Raw genomic sequence first — 17,147 nt, 5'->3', positions numbered from 1 at the left:
TACTGTGCAAACGTCTTGAGCCGTCACTCGTTTTTTTATATTTTGCTAGGAAAATGGGAAATGGGAACACCGACTTCTTGAAATGTGAAAACGTAGGTGGAAATACAACATGTAAGTCAAAAATAGTGTTCGTATCATTCAAACCAGCTTGAAAGTTATTACTTGGTATGATCACCTTTAGGCAAGCTCTGATGATAAAAATCACTCGGACACACGTGGACCGAAGCAGGCTTGTGGAAAGCAGACATTATAGTCGAGACTTTAGGACAACTGTCTTGTAATTTCTTTAAATAGTCTTAAAGATTAGTTCTTTAAGCTTCTTGGTAGACATGCGAAGCTCTTCTTTGGATGCCTTTTGTTTCATTCTCTGTTAAGATGATCCCAAACTACCTCAATAATACTAAGGTTCGGGCTCTGGGGAGGCCAATCTATGACTAATAGCGTTCCATTGTTTGCTTTTCTGTACATTTCTCTACATTATGCTTTTATTGCACTGGCAGTGTGTCTGGGATCATTGTTATGCTAAAGAATGAAGCCACTGCAATCAGGTCTGATTGGCAACCTCCTCCATATATTTTTAACCACATATATTGATGATGATTTGATATATGATATATTTCTTTCTCTTCCCTAAGATCGGCTTCTTGACAGCGACTCTTCCATAGATTGTTTTCCAGGCATGCAGGTTTCTTTTTCTTGAGTTAAAAAACAACCAACAAAACACTCATCTGAAAATGGTTGAGAAATTGGACTGAAAATGTAGCGAAAAAGCAGCCAATGTCCAAAGAACAAGATTGAGAGACTTTCGTAACGCCTGGACATCTAAAGCTAGAGAGTACTTTAAAAAGCAGTCTCGCTCCTTGACACAAAATATAAAGAAATAAGGTTTAGCTCAAGCAATTTGCATACTGTAGTTGAAAATTCCTAATATTTGCTTTAAGGGCGTGAATATGGGTACATTTTGAGTGGCCTTAAAATAAATTTTTATTAAACATGTTGTAATGACATCAAGACAGTGACACAGCACATAAATCAAGAGATGATTTCCTGGAATGTAGACTGTCTAGGGAAAAACAAAATCAGCTATTAAACAGATGCTATACGTCCATGTGGAGGAACAAATCCTGCTTTCCATGTATTTTGAGGTTAAGGACTTAAAATTCCTGCTTCTATAGAGAATATTTCAGCTAATAATGGAATGACACCATTGCAGACCATATTATTAAAAAATATTTAAAAATCAAACAAATAACAAAAAGAACTCACCAGGCAGCAGCAGTTGCCCACCATCCCAAATTTAATATATCTGCTATTGTGGGCTTAAAGGGAGAAAATGAGAAAAGAATATTAGATGAACACCAAATAAAACCTATAATGAATAGTTTAGCATTCATTTTAAGCTGGTTGAGCCTGTCTGAATATCCTGTTTGTGTTTACAGTAGCTGTCTAGTTTTGCACAGCACAAAGACCGAAAGTTCCAGCCAGAGGTTTTATTTTCCTCCTGTGTGGGGAAATTAGAGCACAGTCCTCGTCAACAGATGTGAGGATAACTATGTAAACAAAGAACCAGTGAGAAAACAAAGTAGCACACGGTTTAAATAAAAGCCCCAACATGTTGCTTTGATTATAGTTAGCATGCGAGGGCCTTGTTTCGGTGAATCAGTGATGTACTCTTTCCTTTTAGTGGACGGTGTCCTCAGTCATCAAGGAGGCTTTACTAACCGTGTTACACTGGCTGCTGACAGAGTCTTTGATCAGAAGATATCTGCATCTTTCATCTCACCTTGGTCACTAGACCATGTACGAATATGTGGTAACAGCTGGGAAATGACAGTTTTGTTTGTCTAGTAAATGATTTGAAATTTTTACAAATACAAATACCTCTATTAAGTTTCGGCTTATTGCCTCTTCCTATGATGGAAACATTTTAACATCAAGGGAAAGCATCAGTGTTACTGTAAAATCGGCAGATAATTTGCATCATTCCACTGGAAGTTGCATTTTTTGTAAGTGACAAAAAAAGTGCCAGCTTGTACATTGCTTGGCTAACACATCAAGCAATCTTTTACTCTGAAACATCCACTTTAGCCATGCTTTCACCATTCCCTCTGCTTTCCTTACTGTCTGCACTATCCAGATTTATGGCTCCCTTTAGAGTGACGTCTGTATATGTGTATGTGTGCATACATGTCATCAAGCAGGTATGAGTACAAATTGCATCATGTTTACTTGCGTCTAGCCTTCTGTTCACGCAGGGAAATTAATTCGCGTATGGATATCAGAACATGTAGGTGTGCAGTAATGCGTGGCTCAGTTTGTGTGATAGGTTTTGCGTGTGTTTATAGTCTCTGGCGTATGTAACTTACCACGTAGACTGATCGCATCCCGGCAGATGTTTTGTCCTCTTTCTTGGGATCACAGAGCGACTGGTAGTTATACGTACTCTTATTGGTGTACAGAGACGAGTTGATCAAGCTTCTCATAATACAAGGGTCGATCTCACCGAAGAATTTCCCAATCTAGTTTTGCAGCAGGGATCAGGTATTCAGGGCACAGAATAATAATTATAATTAAAAAAATAAATAAATAAGAACTTGCACAAAGAAATCATATAATTTACATGACTAATGCATGAGTAGTAAACATGCCTCAAGGTCCACAAACTACCTACAGCCCACAGATAAATGGTTGAACACAGCAAAAACTACTAAACTTTTAAAATTGATATTGTAGTTGGGATTGTTCATTTACAGAGAGCCTAAGCTTCTTGATAATTTGAATGTATCATTATACTTTTGCCTAACTATTTATTATAGGTACACTAGACACTCTTTGCCTGCAAAACCACCTATATTTTTGTAGAACAGATACAAAGATGTGTGGGAACTGTTCCTCAGATATGTTGGTCCATACTGACATGACAGAAATATATAATTGCTGCAGATTTGTCGGCTACACATCCATGATGCAAATCCTCCATTTCACCACTGACAACAGTTATCTGGTGAATGTGGAAGACATTTGAGTCCACTAAAGAAACCATTATGGAAGATCTGAGCTGTGTGACATGGTGCGTTATCCTGTTGGAACCAGCAATCAAAAGATAATGTTATCAAGCCATCATGTAATTATGGCCAGCAACAATGCCAAGGTAGGCTATGGCATTAACATAATACTTAAGGGGGGGGGGGGGGGGGGGGCGTGATATGTGCCCACACTATTACACTACCAGCCGCCGCCTACAAGGCAGCATGCTTTCGTGTTGTTCATGCCAAATTCTGAACTGCTATCCAAATGGTTGCAGGAGAAATCAAGACTCATCTGAATAGGCAATGTCTTCTACTGTCCAATTTTAGTGAGTGAGTGAATTGTAGCCTCACTTTCTTGTTCTCAGCTGACAGAAGCCTGATGTTTGCTTTGAACCTGGCCATCATGACCATGTCTACATACCTAAATGTGTTAAGTTAGTGCCATGCAATTGGCTGATTGAGCAGTTAAACAGGTGTACCTAATAAAGTGGTCAGTGATTGTAAATTTGCTGGGGAAAAAAAAAAAACCCACACAAAGTAAAACACATGCAACAAAAAGTCGTGAAACTGTAGACATGTGCAAAAAAAGTTCACAGAGAATTTAAAGACAAACAGACAGCAAATCACTCTCAAACCAGGATGACTGACTTCGGTATAATCTGATTAACACAGTCCATCGGGCAGCCATAAATTTTTACTTGGGGGGAAGTAGTTTGCCTCAGTATATCAGAGGTATCACATGACTGTGTGCATGGAAGTGTTTAAGTAACAGTGTTTCCAGGAGGGTGTGTGTACAGTAAGTAGTGCTCTGTGTGTTTTTACTTTATGAATGCAGTCAATCGCTCAGGTCACTGTTAACAAGCTGTCCTCCATATATTCATTCCTCTTTATCTTAACATTCGCAGGGTATATAAATCTTTTAATCTATAAGGTAAAGTGAGCCTTCTTTTCTTTCCACGTGCAATAACGCAAATAATGAATTAACAGTCCCGGCACTGTTAGCTTGCAGACTCCCGGAGGGCGTTTTGGAGAAAGCAAAGGAATAAGCTGGGGAGAGAAGGACATAGTCATATTTCCTACAGCAATGTTTCTCTCTCTGTGAGCTTCCCCTTTTCTCTCCCTCTTACTGAGGGCACACTGCCTTTTATAAACAAGGCCACTGGGTTTTTAGTACTGCTGAGGCAACTGATTTACCCACCATACACCCAACTCTGATTAGGGAAGGAGTTGAGGTAGCATGAAAACATTTACTCAGATGACAACAGAGGCCCAGTGTCAGCCTTTAGAATAGGACAATAACATCTATTTTCTGTATTTGGGCTTTGTGAATTAGCTAATAATAGGAAGCCCTGGGAAAACTTTATTAGGCTCCCTTGTTATGTTTTTTTTTTAGTAATAAAAAAGCAAATTTAGGCTTACTGAAGATTCACAAAAGATTTGTTGTGATATTCAAACTTTTATGGGCTTTGTATTAGAAAGCTGGCAAGTTAAAGACAAACTGCATTAGGCGAGTCCAGGAAAAGGTCAGTCTGTGTGTAAAATGACTGGTTGTTGAATTCAATTCAACTTTGAGCATGTAAGTCCTTTGGCAGTAAAAAAAAGAATTTCTTTCAAGGTCAAGAAAAATGAAAGAAATATTGTTTTGACACAAAATATTTCAACTTAAATCCATCTTACCTTGAATGCTCCAATTTCATTTCATGAACAGAATTTGATCAGTTGTTACATTATCTATACACTCATGTGAAAAGTTACGTTTTTATAGGGTTCTATGTCCTGTGGAAAACTAAACACACCCTTACTGTTCCCAAGGTAGGTAGTAGCCAGGTACTGCTAATTAGATACAAAGTTGCGGCAGTTTCCAGATGAGGAGAATTCAAATGTCTTTTAACATAATTCCACAATCATCTGAGCAGTGGACGTCCGAGCAAATTCACCCTAATATGAGAGTCAAATATGAGGCCATCTGTCCAACAGCTAAACCTCGGCTGACACTTGGTCATTCAACAGGACAATGATCCCAAGCATAGTAGCAAATCTACAACCGAATGACAAAGAAAAGAATCACGATGTTGCCATGGCCCAGTCAAAGTGCAAATTCTCCAAACGACCTAATTGAAATGCTGTTGCGTGACCTTAAGAAAGTAGTGCACAAACAAATGCATGCAAACCTTAATGAACTGAACAATGTTAGGAAGAAGAGGGAGCTAAAATTCCTCTGCAATGATGTGAGACACTGATAAAGTTATACAGGAAATGATTACATCAAGTTCATGCTTCCAAAGGTGGTTCTATAAACTACTAAATGATGGGGTGTTAAGCTTTCGCAGGACTGCAGAATTCTGGTCACATTAAATGGTTAATGGTAAATGGCCTGTATTTGTAGAGCGCTTTTACTAGTCCCTATGGACCCCAAAGCGCTTTACACAATCAGTCATCCACCCATTCACACACTGGTAATGGCAAGCTACATTGTAGCCACAGCCACCCTGGGGCGCACTGACAGAGGCGAGGCTGCCGGACACTGGCGCCACCGGGCCCTCTGACCACCACCAGTAGGCAATGGGTGAAGTGTCTCGCCCAAGGACACAACGACCGGGACTGTCCAAGCCGGGGCTCGAACCGGCAACCTTCCGATTACAAGGCGAACTCCCAACTCTTGAGCCACAATCGCCCCAATCAGGCACTCAGAATCACTATATTTTCAACTGCTGTGTGAATGAAAAAAAAAGAAAATCCAGAGGCCCACCTCATTAAAATGGTCAATCTGATTGGTCATCACCAAGAAGCCTCCATCATCCAGAATATAACAGTTTAAATTCTGGAATTAAACAGATGATTAAATCAGCGCTGATTTTCATCCAAAACTAACAGCAAAACATTTTCTACATACCCAAACCTCTTACCTTATCGCCTATCGTACAGCCACACAGCTCATCCTTGCACTTGAAAACATAGAGGGGCAAAATGATGAAAACTGATAGGAACAACAAAATGTATCTAATTGCGCACATGCTGAATATATCATCAAGATAGGATCTACTCACACTTTTTCTCTGTGAGGTGTTGGAGAAGATCTCTCTCCACATATCTATGTCCAAATGTACACCGACCACTGGGTTAAAACACAAAAGCCAGACATCCTAGATCATACTGGACCTCTGTGTCAACTTTCCACTCTGAACTCAGAAAATGGAACTTGGCTAAAGATCACAGACAACTAGACAACTTGATGTGTGGTTTGTGTATGTGTGTTTGTGTATCTATGGCAGAGGGAAGAAGAAATAGACAAACGTAGTGGCTATTAAATTAGAAGCAGCAAGTGTTCTTGGAGGAAAAGAAGTTCACACTATAGGGTGTGGATCTATAAATAAGATGCATTGCTTTAAGCGTAAGTGTGTTTATGTGTAGGCGGTTTAATAAAAGAGAGCATGAGAAATGGGGCTTAAACATGTAAACACTTTTTGGGTTGTGATTTGTATTTGTGCACGTGTGTTCTTACCAGCTGGTTTGAGTGTGGTATCGTCAATCTTGAGGTTTACTGCTTTACTCACTAGAACTGAACCCTCATATTGAGCTACAAGAAAAACCAAGGAAACGCTGCATTGAAAATGGTATGTGCACATTTTCATTTTATGGCTACTAACAATTTACTGGCTTTATTGTTAAAAGTTAGGAAACTAAACAAATTAACAATTCACAAAACTGTCTAAGGAGCTTGGAAAGAAAAGCGTCTGGACTTCTTTAAGTTGCTTGAAGACGTTTCACTTCTCATCCGAGAAGCTTCTTCATTTCTAGGATCAAATGGTGGAGAGTCCCAGATTTGTGGGAGTGTCCCCACAAGAGGGACATGGACCCCCTAATGATCCTCTACCTAATCACACGAGCTAAGGTGTGAAAACGGGTGTGGGTCACAATCAGCCAAGCTTTCGGTGAACTCATTGTGAGACCTTGCCCCACCCAATCATGTGATTTCCTGAAGTCAAAAGGCCCAGGATGTGAGTGGGCGTTAAAGCGTCTGGGAAGGGATCTCAGAACTGGATTATAGATGGCAGACAGTTGGTGTCGTAAACCACCACCTCTGTTCAAAGAGAGCCGTTCACAGTGGACATAGATGGCTTTGTTCACTCCTCTTTCAAACCATCTGTCTTCTCTGTCCAAAATGTCAACATTGGTGTCCTTGAAAGAGTGACCTTTGTCCTTTAGATGGAGATGGACTGCCGAGTCTTGTCCCGTCGAGGTGGCTCTTCTATGTTGTACCTTCTCAGATGAGAGGTGAAATGTCTTCAAGCAACTTAAAGAAGTTCAGACGCTTTTCTTTCCAAGCTCCTTGGACTATCATGACCTAGATGACAGAGAACCTTCACAGACAATTCACAAAATTGTTACTGTTGTCCCCTCACCCACTACACTCAACTTTCTTTTAAACTGTCCATTTGATGCTCCTTTAGTGACTCATTCATACAACTGTATGCTTTACTGTATAAAAACACTGTATACTACTGAAGCACTTTTGACTTCAGAAAAAATAAGTTAGTTACTGAGTGTGACTCTAAGTTAGAATCACAATCTGAGCACAAGAGAACCAGATCTGATCACAATACATTGTAACCATTGTAACCATTTAGTCATCTGTGAAGGTGAAAGTCAAGACAAAGGTGAGAACTGAGGTCAAGGCTCAAGCCTTGTTGTGGGTTTATTTCCCACAAGCCCCCGATAGAGAGATTTAACAGCTAATTATTTAGAGCTCAGACAGTGCCTGCCTCTTTATAGCTTGACACTGATATGTTTGTGAACACTGAACTGTGTTGAACCCCCTGGTGACTGCGTTGTAGCCAGTCATTCTTTAGCTTACTTTGCAGGTTGTACGGCATTGCACAAATATGTTACACAGTGACGTGGAGTATTCACGGAAGAGCTGGATCTTCAAAGGAGGCTTTCTGGGTATTTTAGCCAAAGTTGTCTTTGGGAGAGAATAACTCTTAGGTGATGACACAACCGAGTAGCTGTTACTCACAAATATTTTCGAATACAGTTGGAGTGAAGATGTACAGATCGTTGTCCAAACTTCGCTTGTAGAAGCTTAAATCATACGTCTCCGCTTGTCCAGTCCAGTCCAGGCCATTACTGTAAAAATAAAGATGAGTGCATTCAAATATTACCAATAGAATACTACCACGACTATATTTTTGACTCTAATATCTATAGAGCTAATTCTAACTGCAGTTCTTTGTTTATCACACTCACATTTAATAAAAGTAATAATAAAATGTGTTTATAGAGCACCTTTCAAAAATCAAAAACAAGATAGGAAACAAATAGCAATAAAATATTTAAAGAAGAGATAAAGATGAAACAGTATTAGGGGAATGCTGGTAGCAGGAGAAGATTGAAAATTAAAAACAAACAAACAGGTAAATTAAAAACAAATTTTAAACATTTGCTAAGAAGAGACGATAGCGATTATTTCTGTCTTATCCATGTTTAACTGCAGGAAGTTCTGTGCCATCTAGCATTCAATATATTGGATATAAAATTAGTTAATTAACTTGATGACTGCCTTTAGTGTTAAAGAGATGTAAAGCTTTGTGTCATCTGCATAGCAGTGAAAACACTGTGCCTACAGATAACCTGTCCCATGGGTAATATGCATAAAGAAATCAGAAGTGGTCCAAGGACAGAGCCTTGCGGTACCCCACAGACCAGAGTTGCCAATGACTTACCCTATCCTGTAAGTAAGAATAAAACTTCCTTAAAACTGAACCTGAAATGATTCAGTAAAATACAGGTTTTACCAGAATGGGAAGCAACCCATCAATCACTCATCACTCTGAAGGGTGCCAAATGAAAGCAAATAATTTTTCAGCAACAATCCTTGAGAAAAAATAGATCGGACTCTCTCTCTCTAGTACACCTTTTGTCCTGTCTCTCTCTGTTCTGTTTCCCCTCATCCCCAACTGAAGAAGAGTTTTTTTCTTCCTACTGTCACCATCTGTTTGATTATTAGGATTTTCTAAAAGCTCTTTACCCTACAATGAAGTATCTTGAAGCAACTGTTGTTGAGAATTGGCACTATAGAAATTAAATCGAGTAGATTCAAATAAACTGGAATTAATTTAAAATTAGAGTTTGTAGATGAATCTAACGTTATCCAAGGAGAGAGAAGAAACAGAAAAGGTCTTTTTAAAGGTTGCACAAAAACTTTTTAAAAATGATACATGGACAAAACTTGTACAAGTGATGCATTAATTACAAATACCATGTGTGGCATGACAAATAATATTTATTTATTATTATTATTATTATTGTTGTGTGCTTATTTTAATAATCACGTAAGTAAGTCTTTTTAAAAGTGAACAGCAGTTTCATGATCTCCATCGTATCCTGAGCAACAGACGGGATGTTGAGTTCTAGTCACATGACTTATACAGTAAGATGCCACTTTTTTGACTCCACTATCGTTGATAGGAGCGATATAGGGATGGAGACAAAGTTCTAAATTTATTTGTCAAGCTATTGCTCGACCCTTACTTAAGGTGTATGAACTAACTGGATATTGACTTTTCTGTGGGATCACTCTAGAAGTTTAGGTAGATAGAGGAGGGGCAGAATACTGTAGCTGGACTTTCTCACAGAAAAGGACCAGTTAAGATGGCTGGAATGCTTCTATGTAGAGGTATTCTAGACATGTTTTGCTGGTAGGATCCCCAGGGAAACCCCAGAACTTGCTGGAGGAACTAAATATCCAATCTGGCCTGGGAAAGCCTTGGCAATCCCCAGGAGAAGCTGGGTCAAGCACCTAGGGACCAAAGTATAAGGTCCAATGGGCCACTTTCCTCAGCTTATACCACCATCACCCACTGACATACAGCAGTAAATGGATATACATTTATATCCAAACATACATAACAAATCTGACTTTATGCCATAACCACTAAAAATCAAGCACTACATTGGTAAGTTGGTGCTCTATAAGCAGACCACATCATAATACTTTATCAGATAATCCTAAACATACTACATGTTTCTTCCCATGATCCTAAATCAACCCTGCCCTTGATCATCTAAGAAATACCTTGTGGGGTAGACTCGTGTGATCCCTCCTTCAGTCGCAACATATCTGGACATGACACCGTTTCTGACAAGCAGAGTAAAACAAAGCTGTAAAGCATACCGTTACAAAAACTGGAATGTGCTTTATCTTTGACATTAACTGAAATACTTGAACCACCTGTGTTAAATTTTTTCCACCTGGTCATTCTTTACCAAATACCGGTGCTTCACTTACATCGGATCGTTTTCTTTCCATATCTTGATTAGATCGGAGGTGATGCCAGCATCGAGGAGCAATCGGTTCACCAAATCCACATTGCCTAAACAGCAAAACAGAATTTTGAGCCTCAGTATTTTACCTTTGGAATAATATGCGAGTGAGTCGGTAGACTTCTGTTAGGCATCAGTCTTAAAATGTCTCATCTCAATAAGCTGATGTTGCACTTTAGAAAATTATGTGGAATAAAAACAAAAGAAAACTGTGGAGCATCAATAGAGAGTAACCACAAACTCTGCTGTGAGAAAAACAGAAATACTGTCAGAAACAAAAACATGCTTGGAAATATTTTAACATTTGAATCACATTTTATGTATCCAGAACCAAATCACAAACTGAGAGAAGGGAACAAGATTAAACTGAGATATTACCAAAATCACAAACACCTAAAAAGATCCAAATGGAAACAAAGCTGAAAGAATAAAGCTGAAGCAATGTCACAAATGAAAATTTTCAGAACAAATATTACTCTTTGAAGAAAAGAGCGTCTTAAAATCAGAAACAGATAAAGTATTAAAGCACTGTAGGAATGAAACACGCATTTTCATGCACACGCCTCATTCTCTAGGGTAGGTGGTAGGGTAGCACAGGTGTTACAAAAAAAAAAAAAAAAAAAAAAAACATTTTGCGGTCTTCTGTGAAAAACCACATGACAAAGGTAACATATGATACAAGCTGCTCGTCCATTTCTTTTTTGTTGCTATGCCCGCCTCTTTGAACCCACAGGCGACCCTCTTCAGTCCATTAACATCGAGGCTCGTCGGTGCACCCCCTCCACCTCCTCCAACCTTTATGACACACCACACACACATCAGAGAAAACAGCTGGTGTAACACTTTATTTCCCTCCTACTCCACCTTCCCTCTCTGTGCAGTGTTTTTCATTAGAGATTCTTTATTGGAGGCAGCCCAGGAATTCCTAATGTACTTCAACTTCTTCGCCACTGCAGTGGCTTAACCAAGTAAAGCGTGTAACGATGCTCGAACCCCCAACAGTCCACATGGGCCTCCTCTCTCTCTCCTTCTCTACTCTCTATGGACTCCATTAAACTGGCAGCTAATAATGGTGAAAGTAATATTTCAATTGGGTGAAAAGTTTTATTGGATTGATCCTGTTGAGATGTTTGAAGTAAGTTATTAAATGCACACCATCAAATTATACCAAGGAACACAATATAGGAGCTCTTTTATAAATATCAGGGGACCTTTTGGTTTACTCAACCCCCCCCTTCCCAAAAAAAGAGTGATCCATATCAATGAGCGCATGTAAGAAATGGCAAGGATGTTAATGCATTGGTCAGATGTTAGGGAAAAGGTCCACTGGTCCCTGATTTGTGTTTTATTGCTCCGCTCACGCTCTCGGCTTGACGTGTCCTGCTATTTCTCACAAACACAGAGTAATTGGATGAGGTCGAGCGGCTATAGGTGGGGTGTGGAAGGCATATTGCTATCGAATACTGTGTGTGTGTGTGTGTGTGTGTGTGTGTGTGTGTGTGTCACATCTAAGCCGACGTGCCTCACACATGTGCAGTCAGGCGTGTGATGGTCAGACTTTTAGAGTTAGCATCAAATGGGTAACACGAACAGAGGGGTTCAACATTACAAAGCTTTGCCTAGTCATGCACAGCAAACCATCCAGCCAGACCTGTACTTCACTGGGAAGAGAGACTTCTGGGAGTATGTTTGGTTGGCACTCTTCCAGTAAAAAAAAAAAAAATATATATTTTTTCATGTAAACCTACTATAACAAATAGTGCTCACATCATAACCATAGGCACCAAGAACACGCAAAATGGACAAAAATTGTGGTAAATATTTCTCCATTTTTTGATACTTACACATGGGGTTGTTTGGAGTCTTCCTGTCAATGTAATCGTTAAACCTCTTGAGGAACTCGGTGTTGTTGGCGTCAGGCTTTAAGTCCTTGCAGTAATCTCTGTTGGCAATGGAACAATTCTCCAGTCATACTGAGTAAAAGTTATGTTAGAAGTAACTTTATAAAAAGTTGTCTGTGCCTTCTTACCTCGGTGCAATCAGTGTGTAGCCATATTCATCAAACTTGTCAGCCATGAGGCTTTCAGAAACTGCGATAAGTATAAAGTAATATGAGTTTTCCCCAATAAAGGTTCAAAATTAGGTTCAGAATAGACAAGTTAATAAGAGTCACTATATTGAGATGAGATGTTCCATCTGAGCGAGACTGATACCTCAAAAAGGTGAAAAAGTTATTATAACCTTCGTCCTTATTTCGTATGTTTTGGATATTTTTCACATTTACATGTTTCAGGTCATAATACAAATTTTAGACTAAAATAAATAACCAGAGAAATTACAAAATGCAGTTTTTAAATGATGACTTCCATTACGAAGGGGTAAAAGCTATCCAAATCTACCTGGCTATATGTGAAAAAGGAATTGCCCCTCTTATTAAACATGAATTAACTGTGATTGACTAAATTTACCAAAATTTTTAAAAAAAAAAGTATCTTGATGATCCTCACGAGTTTTGATAAATTATTATTTGAAATGAAGAGATTACGTGCAGCAAAACTAACACAGCATTTCAAGGGGTTCTAGGAGTGCTTTGCTGTTCAGGACCTGCACAGGCTGCAGTAATGGAATGATGAATTCTGCTCTCTACCAGAAAATCATGAAGGAGGCATTTTTTCCCATGAAACTCAGGCAGACTTGAGTCATGCAACACAGCAATGACCCAAAGCACACCAGCAAGTCCACCTCTGAATGACTAAAAAGAAATTAATTTTAAAAAATGAAGGTTTGGGAGTGGCCTAGTCAAAGTTCAGACTTGTAGCAGAAGCACTTCATTATAGTTCTCGTTGTCAAAGGTGGCACAACCAGTTTAGGTGGCGGCTACTTTTTCCACTTTTTTTAGGTTTGCTTTTTTCCCTTAAAAACTGCATTTTGTATTTATTTATCAGGTTATCTTATTTTAAATGTATTAGACGATCTAAAACACTGTATGTCTTGGCAATGAGAGATAACAGGTCTCTTAAAAAAGTCCCCACAATGAGAAGGTTGTGGGTATGTCAATGAAGACAGTCACAAGTTTGATCATCTGCAGTTTGTTTTCTCTTTGGTAGCTTTCCATTTTCCTTATTCCCCCCTGACTTTGTTTACATTTGGTATTTTAATTTATTTTAAGTTTGGTAAATAAAAACTCCTTGGTTAGGTTTAAGGTAAATGTTGTAATTTGTGTTGAAATATGTCCCTTCAAAACACTGCATGCTGAAACACATTTAGACTTTCTTTAAATACGAGAAATTGCTGCGAAGCGTCACAATTGAGAAAGTAGTCTGATTATCGTCTATGTTGAGTCACAGCTCAGTTTCCAAGGAACATACTTTTTGCATCTGTCAGGACACCAGCAGCATCGACAAACACACCATTTGGTGTTCTGGTAATGATAAGGGGCTGCGATAACTCGTACAGCTAGACTAACGGAGGCAAAAGTTGTGTTTACAGACCGCAAAGATTCAAATCTTGCACAAACAGGTGAAAATCGGGTATAAAGGCAAAAACAAAAATGCACCAGAACAGACTTGGCCAGATGTGCCGTATAAAAGACCGCTAAGACTCGGAACCAGAAGGAGAGAGATGAAAGTAAAGGAAAAAATACTTGCCATTTTTCCCTGGAGTGGAAAAAAATCCCAGCAGAGACAAAGTGAATGAACAAGCGAATCATCCCCCAGGGAGGTAAAGACGAGAGGGAAAAGAAAGGGGAAAGAAAAGACAGGGTAAAACCACAGGGGTCAAAGGTGACAATATTTTATTCACAGAACGAGTCCTGAATAGAAATATTGCATTTCGAACTAAAGGTTTTTAGCCCTTTGGATGCAAATGGAGACAGCGCTGATGGACAACACAAAGAGAGGCTTAAAATGTGGTTTCTAAAGTTAGGTTTGATATGTGTTTTTAGCGTTAGGATTAGCATTCTTCTGGCGATAGCATAAATCTGTGGAGTTAAAATACTTCTGTGATGCATTTGCATTAAAAATACGGTGCATTGAAATGAAGCGGGAAATATATGCCGCAGATCGTAACCTTAATGTTTAACCTTAACATTTTTCTCTGTTGATTATATGATGCAGCAGAATTTCTCACGGCGACACGGCTGCTGCTTGTCCTCTTTGGTGGTCATGGTTGGGGAATAGCTGCACCCATGTGGTTTTTCTTTTATATTCAGTCACTGCTTACTAATCCCACAAAGTATCCAGTAATGATGGATAGCAGAGAGATTTGGGAAATGAGAAATTAATTTACTTTTTGGGCTTTTAAATAAAAAATGTAATAAAAACCCTTGGCTTGTTTTGTGAGCTTCTTTAAAATGCTAAATTCATTCATAGTAACTCTGGATTTCAGCATAAATCGATCTCTCATACACAAACAAGAAATAAAAATCTGCACCGACTTAACAAATGCGTGATAAATAGATGAGGGAATTGGGAGATTATGGTTTGGACTTGAACTGTGTTTTTAAACTGACATTTACAGTGCTCTGACTCTCTGAAAAGGATTAAAGCAGACAAGCCAGGCTTCAGTTTCAGAGATTAACGATGTTCTGCTGAGACTTTTGGATTCGATGCCTGCAAACAAGACAAAACCGATGACAAAGCACACAGAAGGGCAGACAGAAGAGGCGAGGCTTAGTGTGTTCAGAAGTATCCTGTCTTTCATTAGGAGTTATTTAGCAAGGTTGTAAAAATCAAAGTGAGTCAAAAAGGAGAAAAGTGAGGAAAACAAAGACTCACACTAACTCATGTTTGGGGTACAGACTCACAGCTTTCTCCTTTATGGTTTCACCTTTAAATAATGCAAACATCCTGTCCTCTGTTTTTCCTGCTACAGTAGGTTAGTGCCAAAACCACATCTGAGGGCCATTGGAACAGGTGGGGGGTTAAATACACACTTGCACACACAGACCCGCACACACTGTCTGCGCCACACTGTGGGTCCACATTGCATGCGAAGCACTGCTTCTCAGAGCAAATAGCAGCTTGATTCAGTGTCACAGAACTGTCATTATTAATCAGAAACCAGCATACGAAGGAAAACAGATCATTAGAACAAAATGCTTCTGTCTTTGTGAGTCCGCCGCATCAGACAGAGTGAACCAAAGGAAAAGACGTTACATCCAAAGTCTGCCGGTGATAAGAGAATACAAAGAATACAGGGGCTGTGAGGCAAAAAACAGGAGGAGAATACTTGCCCAAAAACGCTGCAGGGGTCCAACACACCAGGAATGGTCAAGAGTTGAAGAAGGCAGGAGAACGTAAGAAGGGAGGACAGTGAAAAGATGAGGAGAGGAAAGAGGGAATTGGGAAAAGAGAGCCGGAAAGGAAGTAAGCCAACAGGGTTTACACAATATTTTATTCAAAGGGAAATTGAATAAGAATATTGTTCTACGAAAGTGCCCAACAGTTTAAGTAATCAGTTTGTGGAAAGCACAAAGGGGCAGTTTAACAAATGTTATGATATGTGGCAAAAATCTGTTCATTCAGTCATCTTATAAAAGCTTCATTTGATTTGTCTTGAGGAACAAAATGGTTTTTACATTTACATCTAAAGTGGAGCTCTTATTGTCATTACCATATTTCTATTATTTGACTCTATTGAAGAAGCTTTGCATGAATTACAACTGAAAGAATTCTTATTTATGGTCCTTTTACCTCACACTTAGACTTGGTGGAGTTCCTCAGTTAATCGATTCCCTTTCCTTCTCTGTAACTTAATCTGATTGGCTGCTGCTTAAAAAACAGAAGGTTTAAACAGCAGGTGGGTGGGGCTTCAATGCTCAGTTACAGTTGCAGTGCACCTGTGACCATTTTTAATATGACCATTCTCTTTTATAGATCCTGAGGCTTGTAGGGATTAACCTTCACACACTGACTTGATCATTAAACTGATCATGGGCAGGTTCTTCTTTCATGGATAAACACATTAAAAAAATTTTTAAGAAAAACCCCCACATTTTTAAGTGTGTGTGCACACTAATTTCAAACTGAATTTTCACACTAACAGCATCACACTTTAGCACAAAAGCAACTCTGCATTATTAATTTAATTTGTTAGAATCAAGCTAAATATTGTTCTATTCTGAACTATTTAATGTTGCTAGTGTGTGCAAGGTTACTCTGCAATCAAAAACTAATCACTGTAATGAAAAAGAAATCAACTGTTATAACTTTAGAACTTTCAGCCAATACCAAAATCTCAGATGTTACAAAAAGCCCTTCCAAGAGACATTTTCAAACTGTCCACATGTATGATTATTGAAAGGTGATGAAATATAACAGACTGCCAGAATCAAGCAGGCTTTGTGTCTTTCCTGAAATAAGAAGTGTGCTGTGGTGGCCTAGAAGTCTTAAAATGTGTTTTGACCAGTATGACTGTAAGGTTTATGTAATATATGCAAAATCAAAAGTAATATTGCATTTACAAGATCCACAAATGTCCACTGAATGCAGACTCTAACCAGGCATGGCTCCAACCTAGCTGCAATGAATATAGACACACAATAAAAATGTCCTTTGAGTAACACTATAAGTCAATGACATCTTTTACTAGTGGGAACAGACAGATCTTAAAAGGGACATGACGACAATGCCACACATATGGACGCTCTGATCTGGTGTATATCATCTCACGACTGAGCACAAATGTATAAATACCCTCTTGGTGACACACGGGCAGGCTCACACACGCTGAGGTATTTGGCTTTAAATGAAGTGATGAGTACTATATGTGCGAAATGGGACACTGGAGCCTCTC

The 17,147-nt window shown here is 39.0% G+C and overlaps 1 protein-coding gene across 2 annotated transcripts in view; it reads right to left on the bottom strand.

Moving 5' to 3' along the window:
• The window catches only part of cacna2d1a (calcium channel, voltage-dependent, alpha 2/delta subunit 1a), a 106,717-nt gene that overhangs the window by 12,837 nt on the left and 76,733 nt on the right, over positions 1–17,147 (bottom strand). For both annotated transcript variants that reach the window (XM_084909529.1, XM_084909531.1), the window contains exons 23-33: positions 12,382–12,442; positions 12,197–12,294; positions 10,318–10,402; positions 10,105–10,167; positions 8,047–8,156; positions 6,532–6,606; positions 6,077–6,144; positions 5,936–5,974; positions 5,779–5,850; positions 2,367–2,519; positions 1,267–1,319 (exon numbers count right to left, since the gene is read on the bottom strand). In XM_084909529.1, coding sequence (XP_084765655.1) covers positions 1,267–1,319; positions 2,367–2,519; positions 5,779–5,850; positions 5,936–5,974; positions 6,077–6,144; positions 6,532–6,606; positions 8,047–8,156; positions 10,105–10,167; positions 10,318–10,402; positions 12,197–12,294; positions 12,382–12,442 — 877 coding nt within the window. The remainder of the gene's footprint in view (positions 1–1,266; positions 1,320–2,366; positions 2,520–5,778; positions 5,851–5,935; positions 5,975–6,076; positions 6,145–6,531; positions 6,607–8,046; positions 8,157–10,104; positions 10,168–10,317; positions 10,403–12,196; positions 12,295–12,381; positions 12,443–17,147) is intronic.

Source organism: Perissodus microlepis, chromosome 17 (assembly GCF_051167445.1).
Source record: "Perissodus microlepis isolate ML-2025 ecotype Zambia chromosome 17, ASM5116744v1, whole genome shotgun sequence".
NCBI classification, from domain to species: domain Eukaryota; kingdom Metazoa; phylum Chordata; class Actinopteri; order Cichliformes; family Cichlidae; genus Perissodus; species Perissodus microlepis.
Note: the sequence above shows the minus strand (reverse complement) of the source record. Positions and strands in the feature narration are given on the sequence as shown.